The sequence below is a fragment of the Schistocerca piceifrons genome, chromosome 6 (genome assembly GCF_021461385.2).
Source record: "Schistocerca piceifrons isolate TAMUIC-IGC-003096 chromosome 6, iqSchPice1.1, whole genome shotgun sequence".
Taxonomy (NCBI): domain Eukaryota; kingdom Metazoa; phylum Arthropoda; class Insecta; order Orthoptera; family Acrididae; genus Schistocerca; species Schistocerca piceifrons.
In genome coordinates this window covers 383907396-383929149 of record NC_060143.1, presented here as the reverse complement: position 1 = coordinate 383929149, position 21754 = coordinate 383907396, and the positions used below count along the sequence as shown (strand labels likewise).

The window sequence follows — 21754 nt, the reverse complement described above, 5'->3', positions numbered from 1 at the left end:
CCGTGATACTGCCTACTGGTCATCTTGAATCATATCATTGATGAAATTATTCTCAAATAGCAGGAGAGTCTACTGGGTATGACATAAAATAACAAATTGTGTTTCGAAGGCACAATTTCCTCCATAAATCTCACTCATAAACTTTTTTTTTATGAATGTTCTCCAAGTACTTGGTCAAATGTTTGGGTATAACAACAACATGACTCCCTATAAATTACACTATGGGCTTTTATGCAAATTTTCATAGCCATACAAAGAATCAGAAATGGAAAATGGGAATCAAACTGTCTGGCATGAGGTCTAGTTAATTAGTGATTTGAGAAAAACTGAAATATTGGGTTGGTGCATAAGTCTGTAGCATTTTTCCATAAGTTTAATAAACACAACAGTTATATATAACAAATTCTTTAGTCATCAATAATATAGTCTCCTCCAGTATTTGCAACAGTCTGCCAATGCTGCGGTAACTTTTCAGTTCCACAACTGTGGAATACATGTGGTTTTGAGATGAAGAACTCATCAAACAATGTTCAGAGCACATTTTCATGCAGAAGGGAAGTCCCTTGGAGGTTGTTTGAAAGAGAGCATAAAACATAAAAATCTGAGGGTGCAAGAGCATCTCTTATTGTGTTGGTCAAATAAGAAGGGTATCTGATTAGTTAAAATATCTTCAATTCCTGTGGAAGTGATCAGTGAGAGCATTGTGTAAAGTATTCATACATCTTGCAGAAGCTTTTTTAAGGATCTTGAAATTCTGCATTCACTTTCAATAAATTCACTGCATATTAGTTTTTGTTGCTGATAGTAAAAATCCATTTCATTTATGCTGTGATGTACATAAGATTAATTTCCGTATAGACTATATCTCCTTGTCTAGTGTTCAGACTGGATTTATGTATTTTGGTGCTAAGACTTTTAATAAGCTTCCCTCTAAGTCAAAACAAGAAATCGGGAACCTCTACTAATTCAAAATAAAATCAAACAGGTACCTTATTATCCACTCTTTCAACAAATCAGCTGAAGTTTTCCATTAGCTGCATGGGAAATAACCATGCTTGTTGTAACTCTATATGTCTACATCTATATCTAAATCTGTATTCTGCAAACCATTGCAATGCACACTGCATAGGGTATCTGTTCCATTCACATATGGAGAGTGGTAAGAATGATTGTTTAAATCCCTCAGTGGATGCTTTAATTAGTCTCAATTTATCCTCATGATTCCTATGGGTACAATATGTTGAGGGTTTTAGCATATTCCTAGAGTCTTCATTGAATGCCAGTTCTTGAAAGTCTGTAAGTAAGCTTCTTGGGATAGTCTACATTTATCTTCAAGAATCTGTCAGTTCAGTTAGTTCAACATCTTTCTAATACTCTCCAGCAGGTTGGATAACTCTATGACCATTTTTGTTGCGCTTCTATGTATACAGTCAATATCCCTCTGTCAGTCTTACTTGATACAGGTCCCACACAGTTGAGCTATATTCTATGATGGGTCACATGAGTAATTTGTAACCAATCTCCATTGTAGACTGATTGCATTTTCCCACTAGTCTATCAATAAACTGGAGTTTGTTACCAGCTTTACACATGACAAGTGCAATCAGTCTACAAAAGAGATTGCTTACAAATCACTTGTGTGACGTATCATAAAATATTACTCAAGTTTGTGGGACCCATACTAGAGAGGACTAACAGGGAATATTGAATTTATACAAAGAAGGGCAGCATGAATTGTCACATGTTTGTTTGATCCATGGGAGGGTGTCACAGAGGTACCAAAAGAACACAAATGGCAGACTTCTGAAAACAGATGTAAACTATCCCAAGAAAGTCTAGTAACAAAGTTTCAAGAACCAGCTTTAAATGATTACTCTAGGGATATATTACAATCCCCTATGTATTGCTCACACAGGGATTGTGAGGATAAGATTAGAATAATTACTGCACACACAGAGGCATTCAAACAATCGTTCTTCCCATGCTCCATATGTGAATGGAACAGGAAGAAAACCCTAGTAACTGGTACAATGGGATGTGCCTTCTGTCATTCAGCTCATGGTCATTTGCAGAGTGTAAATGCAGATGTAGATTTGTGTTCATTCCATTTCATGTCTGTACAAAGTGTTGCACTAAGATGTTTGTATGATTTTACTGATTACATTTGATTCACTGGTATTATGTTCGTAGGATAGTAGGTCTTTTCATTTTGTGAAATGCACAATTTTACATTTCTGAACATTTAAAGCAAGTTGCCAGTATTCCCACCCCTTCGAAATCTTTAACAAGATCAGACTAAATACTCATGCCAATCCTTTCAGACTGTACTTCAATGCAGACAAAAATCTGAGATTACTGTTAACATTATCCACAAAGGCATTATTATATAACATTAAGATCAAGGAACTCAACACCAGGGTTGAGATAAACCCATGAATCTTTAAAAAACCACAGCAGTGGATAAAATTCAGTTCATGTGTGTTTTACAAGTGTTTTCAGATTTTTTCTCATATTGACAATTAATAAGATAAATTTCAGTTCTTGTGCTTATTTTATACAACTACTTAATTTATACAACTACTTCATTAGTGCATCTTTTCATACCCTGCCAGCACTGCACCCATTTTCACTTTCCATCAGTAGGAACATTGTTATGAATGTTCCTGAGAGGTTAAAACTCTGAGTCTTTCCTAATGTTTGTTTATTGTTTCTATATTGGAATTTCATTTATTGTAATTAGCAGTGTAAGAAAAGACAGACTGCTACTTACCATAAAGAAAGCACATCAAGTTGCAGACTGGCACAATTAAAAGATGCTTACATAAACCCTTTGGCCACAGCCTTCATCAGTCAAAGAGAGACACACACCATTCACACACACAAGCACATATGCACATATGACTGCCAGTTCCAGCATCTTGGCCAGAATGCAGTTATTACTTGGAATGCAAGCAGCAAGGAGGAGGTGGGGAAGAGGAAGGGGTAGTAATGTATGGGTGGGGAGAGAGACAAATGCTGTCTGGTTGAGTGTGCAGGGACTAGAGTGCCAAAAGGTGCTGCATCAGAAGGTTGCGGGGCAGGGTGGTGGGGAAAAAAAAGACTAAAAGAGAGAAGTGTGAAAAGACGGATGGATGCATTGGCAGAGGGCTGCAAATAAACATGGTGGGAGATGAGAATTGGGAGGAGATGATAGAACAGTATGTTACCGTATGTTGAGGCTAGGATAATTATGCAAGTAGAGCATGAGTTGTAAGGATAACTCCCATCTGCACAGTTCAGAAAAACTGGTGGTAGAGGTAAGGATCCAGATGAGTCAGGTAGTGAAACAGCAACTGAAATGAAGTGTGTTATGTTCAGCTGCATGTTGTGCCACAGGTGGTCTACTTTGCTCTTGGTCACAGTATGGTGGTGGCTGTGGACAGCTGGTCAGTAGCCACACCGATATAAAAAGCTGTGCAATGTTTGCAGCAGAGCTGGTAAATGATACAGCTGCTTTCACAGGTGGCCCAGCTCCTGATGGGGAGGATAAACCTGTGATAGGACTGGAACAGGAACTGCTGGGTGGGTGGATTGGGTGGGGTTTGCACCTGGAACTTCACAGGGATATGATCCTTGTGGTAGGGGGTTGGGATTGAGAGTGTCATGGGAATGGACTTGGGTGTTGTGGAGTTTCGGTGGGTGACAGAACACCACTTTAGGAGGGATGGGAAGTATTTTAGGTAGGACACCCCTCATTTCATGGCATGATGATAAGTAATCAAGACCCTGGCAAAGGATGTGGTTCAGTTATTACAGCCTGGGGTGGTACTGGGTGATGTGGTTCTTGGGGGTGGTGGGAGGATTGGGGGAGTGAAGGGAAATAACAAAGGAGATCTGTTTGTGAGCTAGGTCTGGGGTATTTTGCCTGCCTGTGAGGGCCTTGATGAGACCCTCGGCATATTGAGCAAGGGAGTTTTTGTCATTGCAGACATGTTGTCCCTGGGAGGCCAAACTGTATGGGAGCGATTTTTTGATGTGAAAGGGTTGACAGGTGTCAAAATGCAGATATTGTTGGTGATTGGTGCATTTAATGTGGACAGAGGTCTGGATGGAGCCATCAAAGAGGAGGAGGTGAACATCTAGGAAAGTAACACACTGGATTGAGGAGGACCACATGAAGAGGATGGGAGAGAAGGTGTTGAGGTTGTGAACGAACAAAGATAGGGTGTCGTGGCCCTGAGTCCAGATCATGAAAATATCATCAATGAACATGAGCCAGACTAGAGGTTTGGTGGTTTTGGAGGATAGGAAGGTTTCCTCTGGATGGCCCATAAAAAGATTGGCTTAGGAGAGTACCATGTGGGTGCCCATGGCTGTGACACAGATTTCTTTGAATATCAGAAATGTATGTAATTTTAGACTTTCCTTGGTTGTAATAATTTTGAAATATCTTCTGGTGTTTAGGTGAGTGGCATCATTCAAATGTTTTTTGAAAGAAATTTTTGCCATTTCACTGTAAATTATTATTAATTTATTTAACACGGTCATGATTTTGGCTTTATAGCCATACTCAAGAGGAAGCTGTAGTACCACAAAATGCATGACATACCTGCATGACATGTCATCATTGAAATTACATACCTGGTCTTATAAAACAGTTGTCATATTACAGGATATGAGTAAAGATAAAAAATACTGTATTGATACAGATATTCAATACATCATGTAAAAATTTCTTTGCTGTGCTCAATGTCAGCTGTATTATGTATGTTTGAAAGACTGATTTATAAGACCAGATATACTGTCCCAGCAATGACATCATGCATATGTGGATGTGACAATACAGGTCACAGTACTGTAATGGCCATCATATATGCAAACTGGTATATTAATGTTTGTTTGCTGTGAACATTGTCAGTCATATTGGGTATTTTTGATCTGTACTCATGTCCTATAATCCAGACTGGTTTATAAAACAAATATATTACTTTGGCAAAGGACTATCACGCTGTCATATTGGACATTTTGTGATATTTTAATGTGAACTTGAAAATTGGTATGAAGCCAAGGGACCAATGACCGTAGCAGTCTGGTCCCTTTGATCCCACAAACCAACCTATAAAGCCAAAATCATGACTGTATGAACATTCAATTGATGGAAATTTACACAAAATTGTTCTACATGATTGTGGTCCCCCATAAAAAATCATACAACTTGTTTGATGTTTTGGCAAGCTGACTTTTCGACATCTTCAGGTGGTCCTAATGACTGACTGCCTTCTGTTGGACACCATCTTATACACCCCTTTCCTCCAGTTGCTGATCTTGGGTCCACAGTAAGCAGGTGTGGCACCACTGGCAAGATGAAGACAAAAGTGCATGTTAAGGACACAAACTGTGCTTCTCAATGTCTGTGCCACCACCTCCACCATCACCACCATGCTGGTCAGGAACTGCTGATGCACAGGATTCACATTTACCTGGTGTGGTCTGAGCTCTTCAGTTAATGTGAAATGAGTGGATCTTCCAACAGACTGTCATAGTTCTTTGAGCACACTCAGGGCTGGATCATAAGGCTTACTTGGAAACTGTTGTGTTTACTTATCACTTCATCACATAGTTGAATGTCTAAAGACTCTTCTAAAATGTTATCCCATAATGTGTTGTCCAGTTTTGACAACTTGGTGCTGTCATAATAAATGCTATGTCCTTTGGAAAACAGCACACTGTGGCAGCTGACTCCCTTGGTTATTCTTTATCTGTGTGACATTTGTACCACACACTATACAATGCCTTACCAGATACTATTAAACACAAACAAAACATTGGTTACTTCAAATCTAAATTGAAGTCATACTTGGTTGATCACTGTTTTTACACAGTAAATGAATACCTACAAAAACAAATTTATCTATGTTAACCCAATGCAGTCTCATTCAGAAGAACATTTGTATATTATCTCTTTGTATGTAGTTGACAACATTTATTTAAGTATTCATCATTAATTGGTATATTAATGAGTGTTATTATGTACAAAGGTATATTACATGTGAAACTGTTAATATTAACATAAAAAAATCCAAATATTTCTTGCGCATTGTGCAGCTGTAGATGAAAATGGATCAATAAATCAACACAACTTTGCTGTATTGTACAATAGTCTGACCTACATAATATTTACTGACAAAGGGTTGGGGCCGGCCGCGGTGGTCTAGCGGTTCAGGCGCTCAGTCCCGAATCGCGCGACTGCTACGGTCGCAGGTTCGAATCCTGCCTCGGGCATGGATGTGTGTGATGTCCTTAGGTTAGTTAGGTTTAAGTAGTTCTAAGTTCTAGGGGACTGATGACCAGAGATGTTAAGTTCCATAGTGCTCAGAGCCATTTGAACAAAGGGTTGGGTTAAAATGTACTCTGGGCCTCTGGAGTGTTGTGTTATCCATAACAGATCCCAACAAAGCTTTCAGGTTGGTAGGTAGGAAAGATGTACACTTGAAAATATATATCCACTGCCATAGGTTTCTCTTCTGTCTCTGCAAGCTGTAGCCTGGATTCCTTCACTTCTGCAGTTCTGCTCTCTGACCACGAGACTTTGAAAACAGAGTAGCAACACCTACAAACAGTTAAAAATGGTTACAGCTACAGCCAAATCCAATGTACAATGGAACTGAAGGAGCCTAGGCCTCTGCTTGCTTAGGAAGAACAGAAATCTCACCAGCAGACCTATGTTTGGTTACAACAAGCCTGAGGTTATTAATGGGAGGGAACATTAGATGATGCTCAGTTGATTACAGTTAATCAGAGGACTGCTTAAAGATGGCAACAAGTCATCTTGCTGAAATATCATGCCACTTAGATGAAGTCAGTGGCTGAATACCTGTGAACATTTCAGAATGAGAGAAGTGATATTTTTAATGTAGGAAAAGATGTATTGCACAATTAAGACACATACAATAGCTTTTGCCCACAGCCTTTGTGAGAAGAAGAGAAACACACAACATTCATTCACATAAGCAAGTACACCTCATGCACACATGACTGTCAACTCCAACAGCTTAAGCCAGAATAGCATTGTTGATATTTTTACTTGAAGTTTCCATTGTTTGAAGCATTATTTTTGACAGAGGAAGAGAGGAGAAAGTCTTAGAAAGGAAAGATCGGAAAAATAAAGCACTTAATTATCTATTCCCTGTTCAGGAAATTACTCACTTATCTATGTATTCCATAGATATCATCATGGAGGAGACTCTTCAGCAATGTGGAATGAGACAAGAATTAGTACAGGAGTAAGAAGCAACTACTCTGATCTGGAAACTCAACTGATGTGAGCATTGTCCATGAAAGGCAAAGTCCTAGCCTGGCATGCAGTTTTAATTTGTCAGGAAGTTTAACTCATGACATTTTTAGTAGGCATGTAAATACGTTACAGGAAAATATTTAACTGATAATCTTGCACTGTCTTGATTAATGAGCTATATACTCCACATATAAATTACAATATTTTACTTTAGTTCTGAAATGGAAATAATCATGCCTGTGTGTGTGTGTGTGTGTGTGTGTGTGTGTGTGTGTGTGTGTGTGTGTGTGTGTGTGTGTGTACTGCACTGAGTGAGGAAGATTATGAGTATTGAGTATTCTCATTAATGCAATGATCTATGGAATACGATAAGTGAATTGGAGGCAACCAGAAGTAGATGGAGGAAGGTGAGAGATATAGTTGCAGATCATGTGAAATGTGGTTATGTTCTGTTCTTTAAAGAGGTACTGATACTTAGAAACAATAAAGAAATACAAGTTCTCATGATTATACAATGATTCAGCTTCAGTGAATCATTTCTTAAAAACAGAATGAATTCTCAGGGCAAAACTGGCTTAAGTTATCATTGAGTAATGTAATACTTGTGCTCTTATAAGTGACAACTTATGAAGAATTTTGAGAAACATATTCATACATTCTCTTAACAGGATGGAATGATGGAATTATAAGAGGGTTCACACTTAAAACTGGAAAACTGATGTTTGAGATCCTCAACACTCATACCAAGGGTGTAACTGCGATGGCTACCACTGCATGTGGTTCTAAGCTAATCAGTGGTGGAGGAGAAGGCTTGGTAAGTAGCTGATCACAGGAACAAATTGAATAAGCAATACTATCTGTTAATCCATTTTTGATAAGGAATTTTGTGCTCCATATGTAAGGACTCTGAAAAGTTTGTATCAACACTGTATATAATGAAGATACATAGTGAGATACATTCATATGTGTTTTCTTGTTATTCACCAAAGTCAAAATATCTATTAGTTTTCCTTCTTTATCACTAGCAACACACATACAAAATAATATAATGATATATTTACAAAAAATACTTGAACTTTCATAATGGATGCAAACCAGTAAACATAACAGAGACGCCCGCACGGTTGGCCATGTGATCTAACGCACAGCTTTCCGGGTGGCAAGGAGCGCCTGGTCCCCAGCACGAATCTGCCCAACAGATTTGTGTTGAGGTCCGGTGAACCAGCCAGTCTGTGGATGGTTTTTAGGCGGTTTTCCATCTGCCTCAGCGAATGCGGGCTTGTTCCCCTTATTCCGCCTCAGTTACACTAAGTCAGCGATTGCTGTGCAAAGAAGTTCTCCATGTATGCGTACACCACCATTACTCTACCATGCAAACATAGGGGTTACACTCGTCTAGTGTGAGATGTTACCTGGGGGGTTCACCAGGAGCCAAACCGCACAATAACCCTCGGTTTGGTGTGGGGTGGCGGAGGGGTGAAGTGGACTGCCGTAGTTGTCGTGGGGTTGTGGACCACTGCGGCTGTGGTTTCTAGGTCCCCAGTTAACATACAATACAATACATACAAAACATAACAGAGGTGGCACATGAACTGATGTAATTGGAAGAATTGCAGACATTTATTTTTGGGGCACAGAATGTGAGGGAAATCAACAATTCAAGCCCAACAACAGATGTGGTTATGAAACTTAAGAAGCTAAAAATAGCAAGAAGGGTAGTTTATTAGTAAGAGAAAAAGGGAGGAGAAACTGAAAATAGAATCTTAGGAGCGACAAAGACAGGGCAAAATAGTAGGACGTGAAGAAAGAGATAGATAGTGGTACAGAAGAAAATTGAAGAACAGAATACAGGATGGAAAGAAACAAGAATGACACATATCACAGAGTATGGAAGTGAGATGAACAAAAAATGTTATGTTAATATATGAAGATGACAGAGGAAATTGGTGACTGACAGAGGAGAGGAGGAAGTTGGTTTCAGGCAGATTAAACGTAATGGGCAACACAAGAAGAGATAAAAGTTGAGAGTAGTCAACAGTGTGAACCAAGCACATGCTACAAAGTAAGTAATCACATCTTGAACTCTGCATTAATGATGATAATTGCTCAAGTGATGAAGTAGACACCAAGATCACTACATTTCGCAATTTGTATTGTGACAGTGTGTTGGGTATTACCAGTACAGATTCTCTTTCCACTTCATTCAACCTTACTAGTGTCTTAGTCTACATTTTACCTATGTATTAGGGTTAACTGTCATGGCCTATTAGTTTTGTAAGCTCAGCAACAACAACACAATTGACTACTGCCATTGCTTCCAGGCCAAACTACCTCTGGATCTTATGCAGGAAGTTATTCAGCTTGGCATTGATTGATGTAGTTGTTGGGTGTCCTCCTGAAGGATACCATGCCAAATTGCATTCAATTGGTGCATTAGATCATCAAATTCCCAATATGATTGGAGGGCTCTGCTTATAATGCCTCAAAAATTCTCAGTTGAACAGAGATCCAGAGACCTTGCTGGCCAAGGTATGGTTTGTCAAGGATGAAAAGAGAAGTAGGATTCTCACCTTGTGCAGATGTGCATTATCTTGCTGAAATGTAAGCCCAGGTAGGCAACAAAATTGGACACAGAATATTGTTGACGTACCATTGTGCTGTATGGGTGCCATGGATGACAACCAAATGGGTCCTGCTGTGAAATGAAATGGCACCTCAGAACATTATTCCTCATTGTTGAGCTTTATGGTGGGCAAAAGTCAGGTTGGTATCCTACCACTGTCTGGGTCATCTCCAGATATGTCTTCACTGGTCATCAAGTCTCAGTTCAAAGCAAGAGTCATCACTGATGACAGTTCTACTCCAGTCAGTGAAATTACAGGTTGTGGGGCCATATGGCAGGTGACAGTCAAGTAGGTATCACACCACTATCCAGGGCACCTCCAGATGTGTCTTCACTGGTCATCAGGGATCAGTTCAAAGCAGGACTCATTACTGAAGACAGTCCCACTCCACTTAATGAGATTCCAGGCTGAAGACATGTATGGAGATGCCCTGGATGGTGGTGGGATACCGACCTGACTGTTGTCCACCTTACAGCCTGACAAGCAGGAGTGTTGATTTGTGGTGCCACTTCATTTGATAGCTGGGCTCTTTTGGTTGTCTTCCATGGCACCCTTATAGCACTGCAGTACATGGACAATATGCTATGCTCTTTTTTTTCCAATGCAAGCCATCCTGGGCTTACATTTCAGCAAGATAATTCGTGGCCACCCTCGGTGAAGCTTCCTATTGCTTGTCTTCATGCTTGCCATATCCTGCCTTGGCCAGCTAGGTCACCAGATCTCTTTCCAATTGAGATGGTTTGGAGCATTATGGGCAGGCCCCTCCAACAAGTTCGGGATTTTTCCAAACTGATGTACAAATTGGACAGAATTTGACATGATATCCCTCAGAAGGACATCCAACAACTCTGTTAACTGATGTCAAGTTGAATAGCTGCTTGCATAAGGTCCAGAGGAGGACCAACACATTACTGACATGCTTAGTTTGTGAAATTCATTCTCTTGAATAAATCATCTATTTTTTCTGAAACTGTAATCATTTGTTTGGCTGTACATGTACATCACATCTACCTATTTCCTTCCCATCCAGATAATTTCTGTGTGGTGCATTGTTTTTTATTTTTGTCTCAGAGTTTAGTTTAGTGATTGCATCCTCTGCTTCTCTTCAGGAGACTACATTTTTATAAACAAGAAATGTAATGAAGAACTGAAAGTTAAATTTTTGTGTACAGTGAAATATTAATGTAAATGAGGATAAACTAACATGTTCTAGTATTGCCTTTTGCATGATGAAATACATTACTCTTCAAGAAATTATTGTTTCTTGATGATGCTTGTTCTCAAAAATATCAGTTATAGATTAAAGCTGTGTGCAATGCCAAGATAGCTTTAAAATTGGTATATTTGGTCTCTAACTAATATTAAGGCTTTGTGAAACTTGGTTTCTCATATAGTTTGGAATGGTGTTTTATCCTGCCATCATCAGCAGAATAATGTGTCATATGATTACATTTATTCACAACACGCAGTATTTAAAAGCTGACAAAAAGATGTTGTTGCTTGTGAATTTTTGGACACTCAGTCTCAATATCATTAGCATCCTAGCTGTCAAAAAGCAACACCAAAACCCAGTCAGTGTTTTGTGTGTTCCTTTTATCATTTATAGACATCAAAAAAGTTTTGCATAACCCCGGTTCCCAGAACTCCTGAAGATAGGCTTTGATTGTGGGTATTGTATCACAGACACAGTCCTTTTGATTGTTCAGAGATGTCACTAAACCCACCCAAAGATGTAAACAACCATGCATGAGCAGCGCCTATTAGATGGGAGGGGATCCGACAGCCAATCAGTGCCAGTAATTGCACCAGGAAGGAGGTACATGGCTCATGTTGTCTGAAGTTCAACCAAGCCTAGACAGCCAATACCGTGGTTTGATCGCATTTGCATTGTTACTTTGTGCCAGGAAAGGCTCTGAACATGGAAAGTGCCCAGGCATCTCGGAGTGAACCAAAGTGATGTTGTTCAGACATAGAGGAGATACAAAGAGACAGGAACTGTCGATGACGTGCCTCGCTCAAGCTGCTCAAGGGCTACTACTGCAGTGGATGGCCGCTACCTACCAATTATAGCTCGGAGGAACCCTGATAGCAATGCCACCGTGTTGAATAATGCTTTTTGTGCAGCCTCAGGACATTGTGTTATGACTAAAACTGTGTGTAATAGGCTCCACAACTTGCAACTTCACACCCCACGTCAATGGCGAGGTCCATCTTTGCAACCACGACACCATGCAGTGTGGTACAGACAAAGACAACATGCCTAATGGACCGCACAGGATTGGTATCAGGTTCTCTTCACTGATGAGTGTCACGTATACCTTCAACCAGACAATTGTCAGAGATGTGTTTGGAGGCAACCCGGTCAGGCTGAACGCCTTAGACACACCGTCCAGCGAATGCAGCAAGGTGGAGGTTCACTGCTGTTTTGGGGTGGCATTATGTGGGGCTGACATGCTGCTGGTGGTCATGGAAGGCACCGTAATGGCTGTACGATATGTGAATGCCATCCTCTGACCAATAATGCAACCATATCGGCAGCATATTAGCGAGGCATTCGTCTTAATGGACAATAATTTGCGCCCCCATCATGCACATCTTGTGAATGAATTTTTTCAGGATAACTAAATCACTTGACTAGAGTGGTCAGCATGTTCTCCAGACATGAAACCTATCAAACATGTCTGGGATAGATTGAAAATGGGTGTTTATGGACTACATGACCCACCAACCACTCTGAGGGATCTACGCCAAATTGAGGAGTGGGACAATCCAGACAAACAGTGCCTTGATGAACTTGTGGATAGTATGCCATGACAAATACAGGCATGCATCAATGCAAGAGGATGTGCTACTGGGTATTAGAGGTACCGGTGTGTACAGCAATCTGGACCACCACCTATGAAGGTCTCGTTGTATGGTGGTACAACATGCAATGTGTGGTTTTCATGATAATATTTGGGGAGCAAAATAACTGATGGTGGTCGAAGTAGAGAGGATATAAAATGTAGACCGGCAATGGCAAGGAAAGCGTTTCTGCAGAAGAGAAATTTGTTAACATCGAGTATAGATTTAAGTGTCAGGAAGTCGTTTCTGAAAGTATTTGTATGGAGTGGAGCCATGTGTGGAAGTGAAACATGGACGATAAATAGTTTGGACAAGAAGAGAATAGAAGCTTTTGAAATGTGGTGCTACAGAAGAATGCTGAAGATTATATGGGTAGATCACATAACTAATGAAGAGGTATTGAATAGAATTGGGGATAAGAGGAGTTTGTGGCATAACTTGACTAGAAGAAGGGATCAGTTGGTAGGACATGTTCTGAGGCATCACAGGATCACCAATTTAGTATTGGAGGGGAGCGTGGAGGGTAAAAATTGTACAGGGAGACCAAGAGATGAATGCACTAAGCAGATTCAGAAAGATGTAGGTTGCAGTAGTGACTGGGAGATGAAGAAGCTTGCACAGGATAGAGTAGCATGGAGAGCTGCATCAAACCAGTCTCAGGATTGAAGACCACAACAACAACGACAAAAAGGACAGAAATGATGTTTATGCTAATCTCTATTCCAATTTTCTGTATAGGTTCCAGAACTCTCAGAGCCAAGGTGATGCAAAACTTTTTTTTATGAGTGTTTTAAAACACTTTGAGAAACAATGGAGAGACTGAGGTTGTAAGTTACTCTAAAGGATTAATGTGTGCAATGATCTTCTTATTTATTCATATCATAACAATGCTGTACTAGGAGATCAAAGTAAACATGCATAACAGACAACTTGTAAGCACCTGCAGCCAAAACTGAGGGTACACAAATGTGAATATAGAGGCAAATAGAATAGACATCTGTGGGAACCCAGTACCAACACTCATTGCCACTCAGAAGAATGGAAAAAAGGAGAATGGAGTACAAATAAATTAGAAATTAGTACTGTAAAATTTTAATATAGGCGCAGTTCATGAAATCATATCCAGGGCACATCAGGCAGTTTAGCATAAGAGTGTGTCCTAGCTGAGAGAAACTTACAATAATACCAACATACTTCTTATTATTTTCTGGGTTCACTTCCACCAGTGAAGGAGAGGTGATTCAGAAGGACACAAATTATTTAACAAAGAGAAACTTGTGAGACACAAGTGTTTAGCTTCTTATGCGATATAAAGGTAAAACTTTTTTTCCCAGTGAGTCCCATACCCTGTGCACCAGATATATATGTGCATACAGAGTAGGAAATTACAATTATTTTTGTCAAGTGCAGATTTTTTTTAGTCTGAGAGTTGGTGTGAAGCAAGTGTACAAACTTGCTTAAAACTGATGGAGTGTTATTGAAGGAATGACTGCAACCAGAAATTATGCTTTTTCATAGTCAGATCTCTGTTAGTCAATAATTTATTAACTAGATTACAGACTATGAAGCGTGCTGAGACACATAACATATGGAATAAAAAAGATTAAATTTGTTGAATAGTACAAAACGTATCTGACCAGTTGATTATAAGAGTAAAAATTGGAGAAATTAAGGGAAAATGAGAAAATTAACATGAATGGCAGATACTGTGATACCGCTTCTTGAGTAATTATTGCCTACAAATTAATGTTCACCTTAGGAATGATAGGAATTTGTAGGTTAGTAGACACCAAATATATGAAAAGAAAAACAGAAATACAGAGCATCAAAAAACTAGTTCAGAGTTTTAAAAATGTGGTGATCAAGGCAAAATGACAAGATAAAACTTATATAATTTATAAAACCTATGATTTCAAATAATTTTAATTGTGGTACTTTTTTTGTTGATTTAATAATCAGTGCATAATTTACAGATGTAATAATTTCAATGTTACTTACAATCTGTCTGGATTGCAAAAATGTTTATTCACATGACCGGTTTCAGTTCCTCTAGAGTCATCTTCAGATCTGAAACGATAATGATACTGATTTACTATTTCACAAATGCAAACCTTCTTTTTTATCCTATCCGATCAACATCAAATGTACCTGCAATTTCAGTTACAGGAGTAACACGACCACATACAGCAACCTTCACATGTTGTGTCACATAAAATTGGTTGGCAGAATGCATGCCATTTATATTAATTATGAAACTATTATAGACAGGTGGCATCTGGTACATTTGTTACATTACATATGCACATACTGTATTAAGTAGATTTTTCTAATTTACTTTTATCTCTAAAATACCTAATTAAAATCTGTAGTTGTCAAGGTTAAAAATCTGTACTTGTCAAGATTAAAGTACACAACAAAATTATCAATTTTATACTATCTAAAACATAGGGCAATTTTTATATCCATGGCGCTGGTGTAGACTTGTTTTCCTCCATGGTCTGCTTCTGTGGTTCCCACTGTTTCGATTTTGTGCTGCAAGCCGTTCAGTCATCTGAGGTCCATCGCACCACAATGTGTAATGTAACAAATGTACCAGACGCCACCTGTTGATAATAGTTATATATTTATATAAATGATGTGCATTCTGTCAACCAATTTTATGTGACACAGCATGTGAAGGTTTCTGTGTGTGGACAGGTTACTCCTGTAACCGAAATTGCAGGTACATTTTGGTACATTTGATGTTGATCGGATAGGATAAAAAGAAAAAAAAAAAAAAAAGGTTTGCATTTGTGAAATAGTAAATCAGCATCATTATCATTTCACATCTGAAAATGGTTCTAGAGGAACCGAAACCGCTCATGTGAATAAACATTTTTGTAATCAAGATGGATTATGAGTAACATTGTATAACCAATGATTGTGGTATCCCATCAGACATTGTCTGTTTTTGCAAAGTAATAATTTTAGTTAAATCTTACTTTTCTTTACAATTAGATACGTGTATGGGAGATGAAAACAAGTTATCAGAAGCTCCTAGCTAGTTTAAGAGAACACAGAGGGGCTGTATCTTCAATCTCCATTTCTAATTCTAACAAGGAGGCAGTCAGTTCTTGTACTGATGGAACATGTATCATATGGGACATTGAGTAAGTACTTTGTATATGTAATGCATGTTTATTAGTGTTCTGGCACCAAATAACCTGAACCAGTTGGAAAAAAACCTTAATTCATAGTTATTAGCAAATACAATTATAATAACTTACACATTTACATGCATAAAGTTTAGACTTTCCCAATTTTATCCATAAGATGCAAAGATTTCCTGATCATAGACTTTGACTCTCTTTGTGCAGAAGATTAATGTGATGTCATCTGTGAAAAAAATGAGTGTTCTTTGCAATGGCTAAGTGTAATTTTGAAGCATGAAAGTGTGAAAGAGCTACTAAAAGTACTAGGTTAATGTATGATAAAATACAAATATCTTTAATTCTCAATGTTAATCACTATCAGGGCCCAGTTCAGATAAAGACTTGTTAGGCGCTTTCAAAAGATGAGCAGATAAAGCCTCACATTTAATTTCAACAAATAAAATAATAATGATTTTATAGACTACACTACATTAGTACTGTGCTATTCTGGTATATTTTATTCCCTTCCACACTTCAGGTCATGACTGTGCAACAGGCAACAGAGGGTTTTAGTAACAGACTGTGATATCAGAATGAGAATAGAATCTTAATTGGAACTCTTCACAATTGACATCCCTGATAGTTTGTGCTTCACCCACTTCTTATTGTGATATAAGTGAATTCATGATATGAACACATGGATCACAGGTGCAGCATTAACTGTGCCACACATAGGCAGTAAAGTTGTCGAACAGGTTAACAACTTGTTCAAAGCAGAAAAATTAAATTTGTAATCCAGCAGAAACCCATAGTATTCCTTTACAGATCAATAACTGCCAGCTCTATTACCCACAAACAGGAATCAATAGCTACATAGAAAATGACACTTCAAATGTGTGATTTTGCGATATCAGTTGACTGACAAAGTGAATGAGTGTTGACAAATCAGTATAGTTAAGTGTATTTTGTACAGTAGTAGGTGTAACATCTGGTTGATGACAAACTCATAAGGGACTCTTATCTTCTAAAATGATTTCCTGTGTTTCTGCTGTGGGAACCCTTATTTATTTGGCAGAAACAGTTACTAAGAATATTGTGTTAAGATGATAATCGAAGTATCTTGTAATTTTATTTTCATTGTAGGCCTAGTTGGCATTCTTATATGTCCAAATCACTACATTTACTCTTCAAGCTCTTAATAAAAATCAGTTTCATTTCAAATATAATACAGTTGACCATAACATAATGTATGAAATTATTTTCATGTAGGCTCTGCATAAATGTCTAAGACTCAGATTTCAACTATCCATTTTGGAACAAAAACGAGAATAAATTGTAAAATAAATTGAGAACATACTTTCCTATCAGCTCATCTTATAAGATTATCCATGGTATTAACTCATTCAAAAATCTGAATAATATTGGATAAAATAAACATATATTTTTAATTGAGTGCTTTTAACCAGTAAAGATCAATATATTTGTGTACATTGGTTGAGAAACAGTAGTAAAAAATGTCAAATAGTATAACCAGACAATAAAACATTTTTGCAGAGCTCAAATATTCTTCCAATTGAGGCACATATCTAGAACCACTTCAGCCTATAAAGGATAGAAGAAGTGCCTTTTTGTGTCAGCATCAACAGCTATTAGTTATGAAAATAAAGGATGAAATGTAACAGTATTATGAAAAGGATAGTTGCTATTCACCATATAGCAAAAATGCTGATTTGCAGATAGGCAATCTGGCTTTAGCTGCCAGAGACTGTGGTCATATGTGTGTGAGTTGTGTTTGCATGATTGTGTGTGTGTGTGTGTCTGTTGTGTATTTTTGACAAAGTCCTTGTTGGCCAAAAGCTTATTTTGTGACAGTCTTTTTGTTGAGCCTATCTGCAACTCATCATCTCCACCATATAGTGAGTACCAACTAGCCATCTCATAATACTGAGATATTAATTATCGTTAGTTCTTAATGTAGCATACAAAAGCAGTTACAGTGGTAGCATCCTCCTCCTATAGTACTTCTGGCTCATTCCACATCCCTGACAATTTTCCTTTATGATGAGCTCTATGAAACCAGTTAGAATAAGTAGGTGAGTTTGTTATCAATGCCCAGTTTTGAAAATTGCTTGGTGATTTACTGTTTGAATCCTCCCATTCTGACATTTTTTGAGTGTTTCACTGTCAAAAATATCACACCTCTGAATAAAACAAAGTACTTGGATGGAAGCAATAAACAAAAATGAAGAAAGGCAACCACTCACTTGAAATTGACTGACTAGTGGCATTTAGGCATATCTAACAACAAAGACATCATTAGCTTTTAAATAAGCATTTCTTTCTATGACATATCAGAGTATGAATGCACTTTTCTGCTGTAACCTGTAGTTAATCTTCAACAATTATAATTCAAATATAGACTGAAGTTTACAGATGTAAATAACAAAAACACTTGGGAATTCACAAAATGTGGCAGTGCTATAGTGAGGGATGGTAACAGAGTTACCATGCACTGGTTTGGCATTTACACTTGACCACAGCCTTGAATAGAATGTTGTCAGTAAGCAGTACTTTGGTACAAATGAGGATTAATCTTTGGTTGGATTATGTTTTGATGGTGCTTGGCCTTATGTAATTGACTTTAATTTTCTTGTTATACTCTTTCTACATATCTGTGACCTACTCCATAGTGCCCTTGCAGTTTAAGGCTTTTTACTGAATTCAAATGTTATACTTCACCTTGAGCTGTCACCAAAATGTGTTAGTACATTTCTGTTTCTGCTCCATTATTTCTGTAAAAATTGTGACACTCTTGCGTGTTATAACTAAGTATCAAAATTAAGCACATATCCTGAATTTTTGAAACTGTGAGAGCAAAGTCAGCAACTATGGCGGCAAAGTAAGCAACAATAATTGTGTACACTCGTTTGGTTCCCCTGTACCAACATGTACAAGTTTTATTAATTCACAATTAAACAACCTCAGAAATTAAAGTGCACAAAACCAAGAACAATTGGAGCTGGCATGAGAAAGCTAGCTTTTTGGCAGAAAATAATGTTAGAGCATCTGTAAGTTCATGGAAAGTCATTATGAGCACAGCAAATAATAATCTGTATAGGAATCTGTAGCCCAGTCAAGGGAAGGGTAGCCAAGCTCTAGTAGCATGTCACAAGTATGATGTCAACAGTCTTCAATCTGTGAATGATATGTCAGTGGGGGGTTATTGGCCTCCACTTATAAAGGCAGTCTGACCTCTTGGTGGTGGCACCAGGCGAGCCACTAGGAGTGAGGCTCATCATGAGTCACTGTGCCCTGCAACCTCTTTGACTTGATAACATTTATATCTCCTGTGATGGAATCAGTATTGATATTTGCGCAAGAGACAAGAACTAACAGCTGCAGTTTTAGGAAGTCTTAAACTGCAATAACATCAACAGGAAATGCAGTTGGTACTCAAACAACAACACCCCTAAATGAAGCAAGGTATCAGAGTTGCCATGTTTTGTTGATGGAATAACTGTGTGTTGTTCACTAAAACAGCACCATTCTGACAATTACACCCGACCACAGTCTCATACAGAATCTCATCAGGAAGCAGTAGCATTAAAAATCATAACTCTCTTTAAAGGGATTATTTGTTCATGAATGACAGAGTATACTGTGAGGCAGTGCTTACTAACTTAACTGTTTAAGATACGTGTGTATCTGGATCCAACACATAATAGTAATTACTTTGCTGTCAGGTTTTGACAATATAATGTAACTGGACCAATAGAAAAAAATCTACTCACCAAACAGCAACAGGAAAAGACACACATAAAAGTGTGGCCTCAGATGCCTGAGACTGCAGTCACATGTGTGTGAGTTGCATTTGTGTGAGGATGTATGTGTGTGTTTGTCGTCTAATTTTAATGAAGGCCTTACTGGTCAAAAGCTATATTTGTGACAGTCTTTTTGTTATGCCTATCTGTGATTCAGCATCTCCACTATATGGTGAGTAGCAACTTTTCTTTTCAACATATGGACACATAAAAGAAGGTTATACATATGCAAGCTTTTGGAGTGAGTGGCTCCTTCTTTCTGCAAAAGGTTGAGAGGGAATAAAAAGTGGTGAAGGAAAAGGACTGAAGAGGTTTATGAAAACAGAGAGATTTCAGAAATGTCACCCAGCAACTAAACTTTATGATGTAAGCCCACACATTACCGGGCACCCAAGATCAGTTAATTACACATTTTTGAACACAATTAATACATAAGCTTTTATCGTGGCTGACTATCCACGTACAGTCCACATACTCTCAACAGCAGTTCAACGTCTGCTAAACAGTCACTATCTTGAATCACTCCATTTGTTTTCCAACAATATAAACCTACATTACTCTTTGCAGCCGGCCACGGAGCTTCCGGGCCATTTGTTTATTCTTGGCAGGTCGTGCTGAAGACTTGCCAGCACCAACGAATTATTTCTCTTCCAGTTTCGCCTGCACAAACAATAAATGGGTGCAGTATCCCATGCTCATTCTTACGCCCTGCTTTAAAATAACATGGGTTCGAAACGGCTGAAACACAAGTGTCTCCAGAATTTTGTAAAATTCTGGGAGCACTACAGTATCCATTGTTTCATAATACAATCTTCTATATTTGTCACATACTTCAGTGAATGTTTCTACAGATGAATTGATGGAGTCATCGTATTTCTTAGGGGCTTTTCTTCTACGGGGTAATTTTGGGGAATCAACATCCATATTTTGACATTTTGAAGTTACTTCACCCCAGAATGATTCAAAATTGTTTCTCATAAATTTAATAGAAGTTACAAGAGTGGAAGTCATCTTATTGGCCTCCTCTAAGTGTAGGGATTTTCTCTGTAGTGCTATGTTTACAGTATCAATGTGACCAAACAGTTTTTCCAAAAGTAATAACATGAAAAAGAAATCATACGTCTGCATATTAATCAAAAAGCCATTTGCTTTGGCCCCAGTGTCTGAATTGTCATTTCTTGAAACATTTAGAAAAAATTCCTGAAGTTCTGTATAGCTGGACAAAACTGAAGACATTGCCAAGTACCTTAGGGCCCACCTTGTAGGACAGAGTGGTTTCAAATTTGTAGAGGCATCTGCCTTCAGGTGAGCAAAAAGATCTAATGTTAGAGATGAATCTCTCACAAAATGTATTAAGTCCTTCATAACATTCAAAGCATTTTGACATTCTGGAACTGCTTTCACAGCATCTTGTAGTGTTAGATTTAAACAGTGTGCAAAGCAGTGCACAAACATAGCTCTCTTCTCCATTTCCATAAACTTTGCCTGGACACCATTATATAATCCACCCATGTTAGCGGAATCATCAAAGCATTGGCCCCTACAATTAGATGTAGGCATATCAAATCATCTTAAAATGTCGATAATAATATCAAACAGAGCCTTAGATGTGGTACTTTGTATTGAGTATAGCCCTAAAAAATATTCTTCTATATCTAGTGAAGCATCAACAAATCTTATACAGATACTAAATTGCTCTTTGGTGGCTATGTCTGTTGTTTCATCTGCTATTATTGCAAAATACTCTGCACTCTTCATATCCTCCAGTAATTTTCTAAGAAGTGTATGACTTAAAATGGCCAAAATTTTGTTTTGCACATCATGGGATGTCCATTTGTAAGTTTCGCACTGTAGCCATATTAAAAGTAGCTGGTTATCTTCACATTGAAGGTGTAATAAATTGTCAAAGTTACTTGTTTAATCAGTATGCCCACATATTAAATAACGGAGAGAAGATATGATTTTTAGTAAACAAGCTCGGTTTTCTTTCATTGGTGTCAGTTTTCCTTTGGAAATCTGGCTAAATACATTGACATTCGATTTTAAGAATTTGAATTTCAG

General features: G+C 38.1%; 1 protein-coding gene across 1 annotated transcript in view; it reads left to right on the top strand.

The window, feature by feature from the left end:
* Window positions 1–21754, top strand: part of LOC124803016 (cilia- and flagella-associated protein 52-like) — a 108887-nt gene that overhangs the window by 63404 nt on the left and 23729 nt on the right. The window contains exons 9-10 of the mRNA XM_047264122.1: window positions 7942–8087; window positions 15739–15890. Coding sequence (XP_047120078.1) covers window positions 7942–8087; window positions 15739–15890 — 298 coding nt within the window. The remainder of the gene's footprint in view (window positions 1–7941; window positions 8088–15738; window positions 15891–21754) is intronic.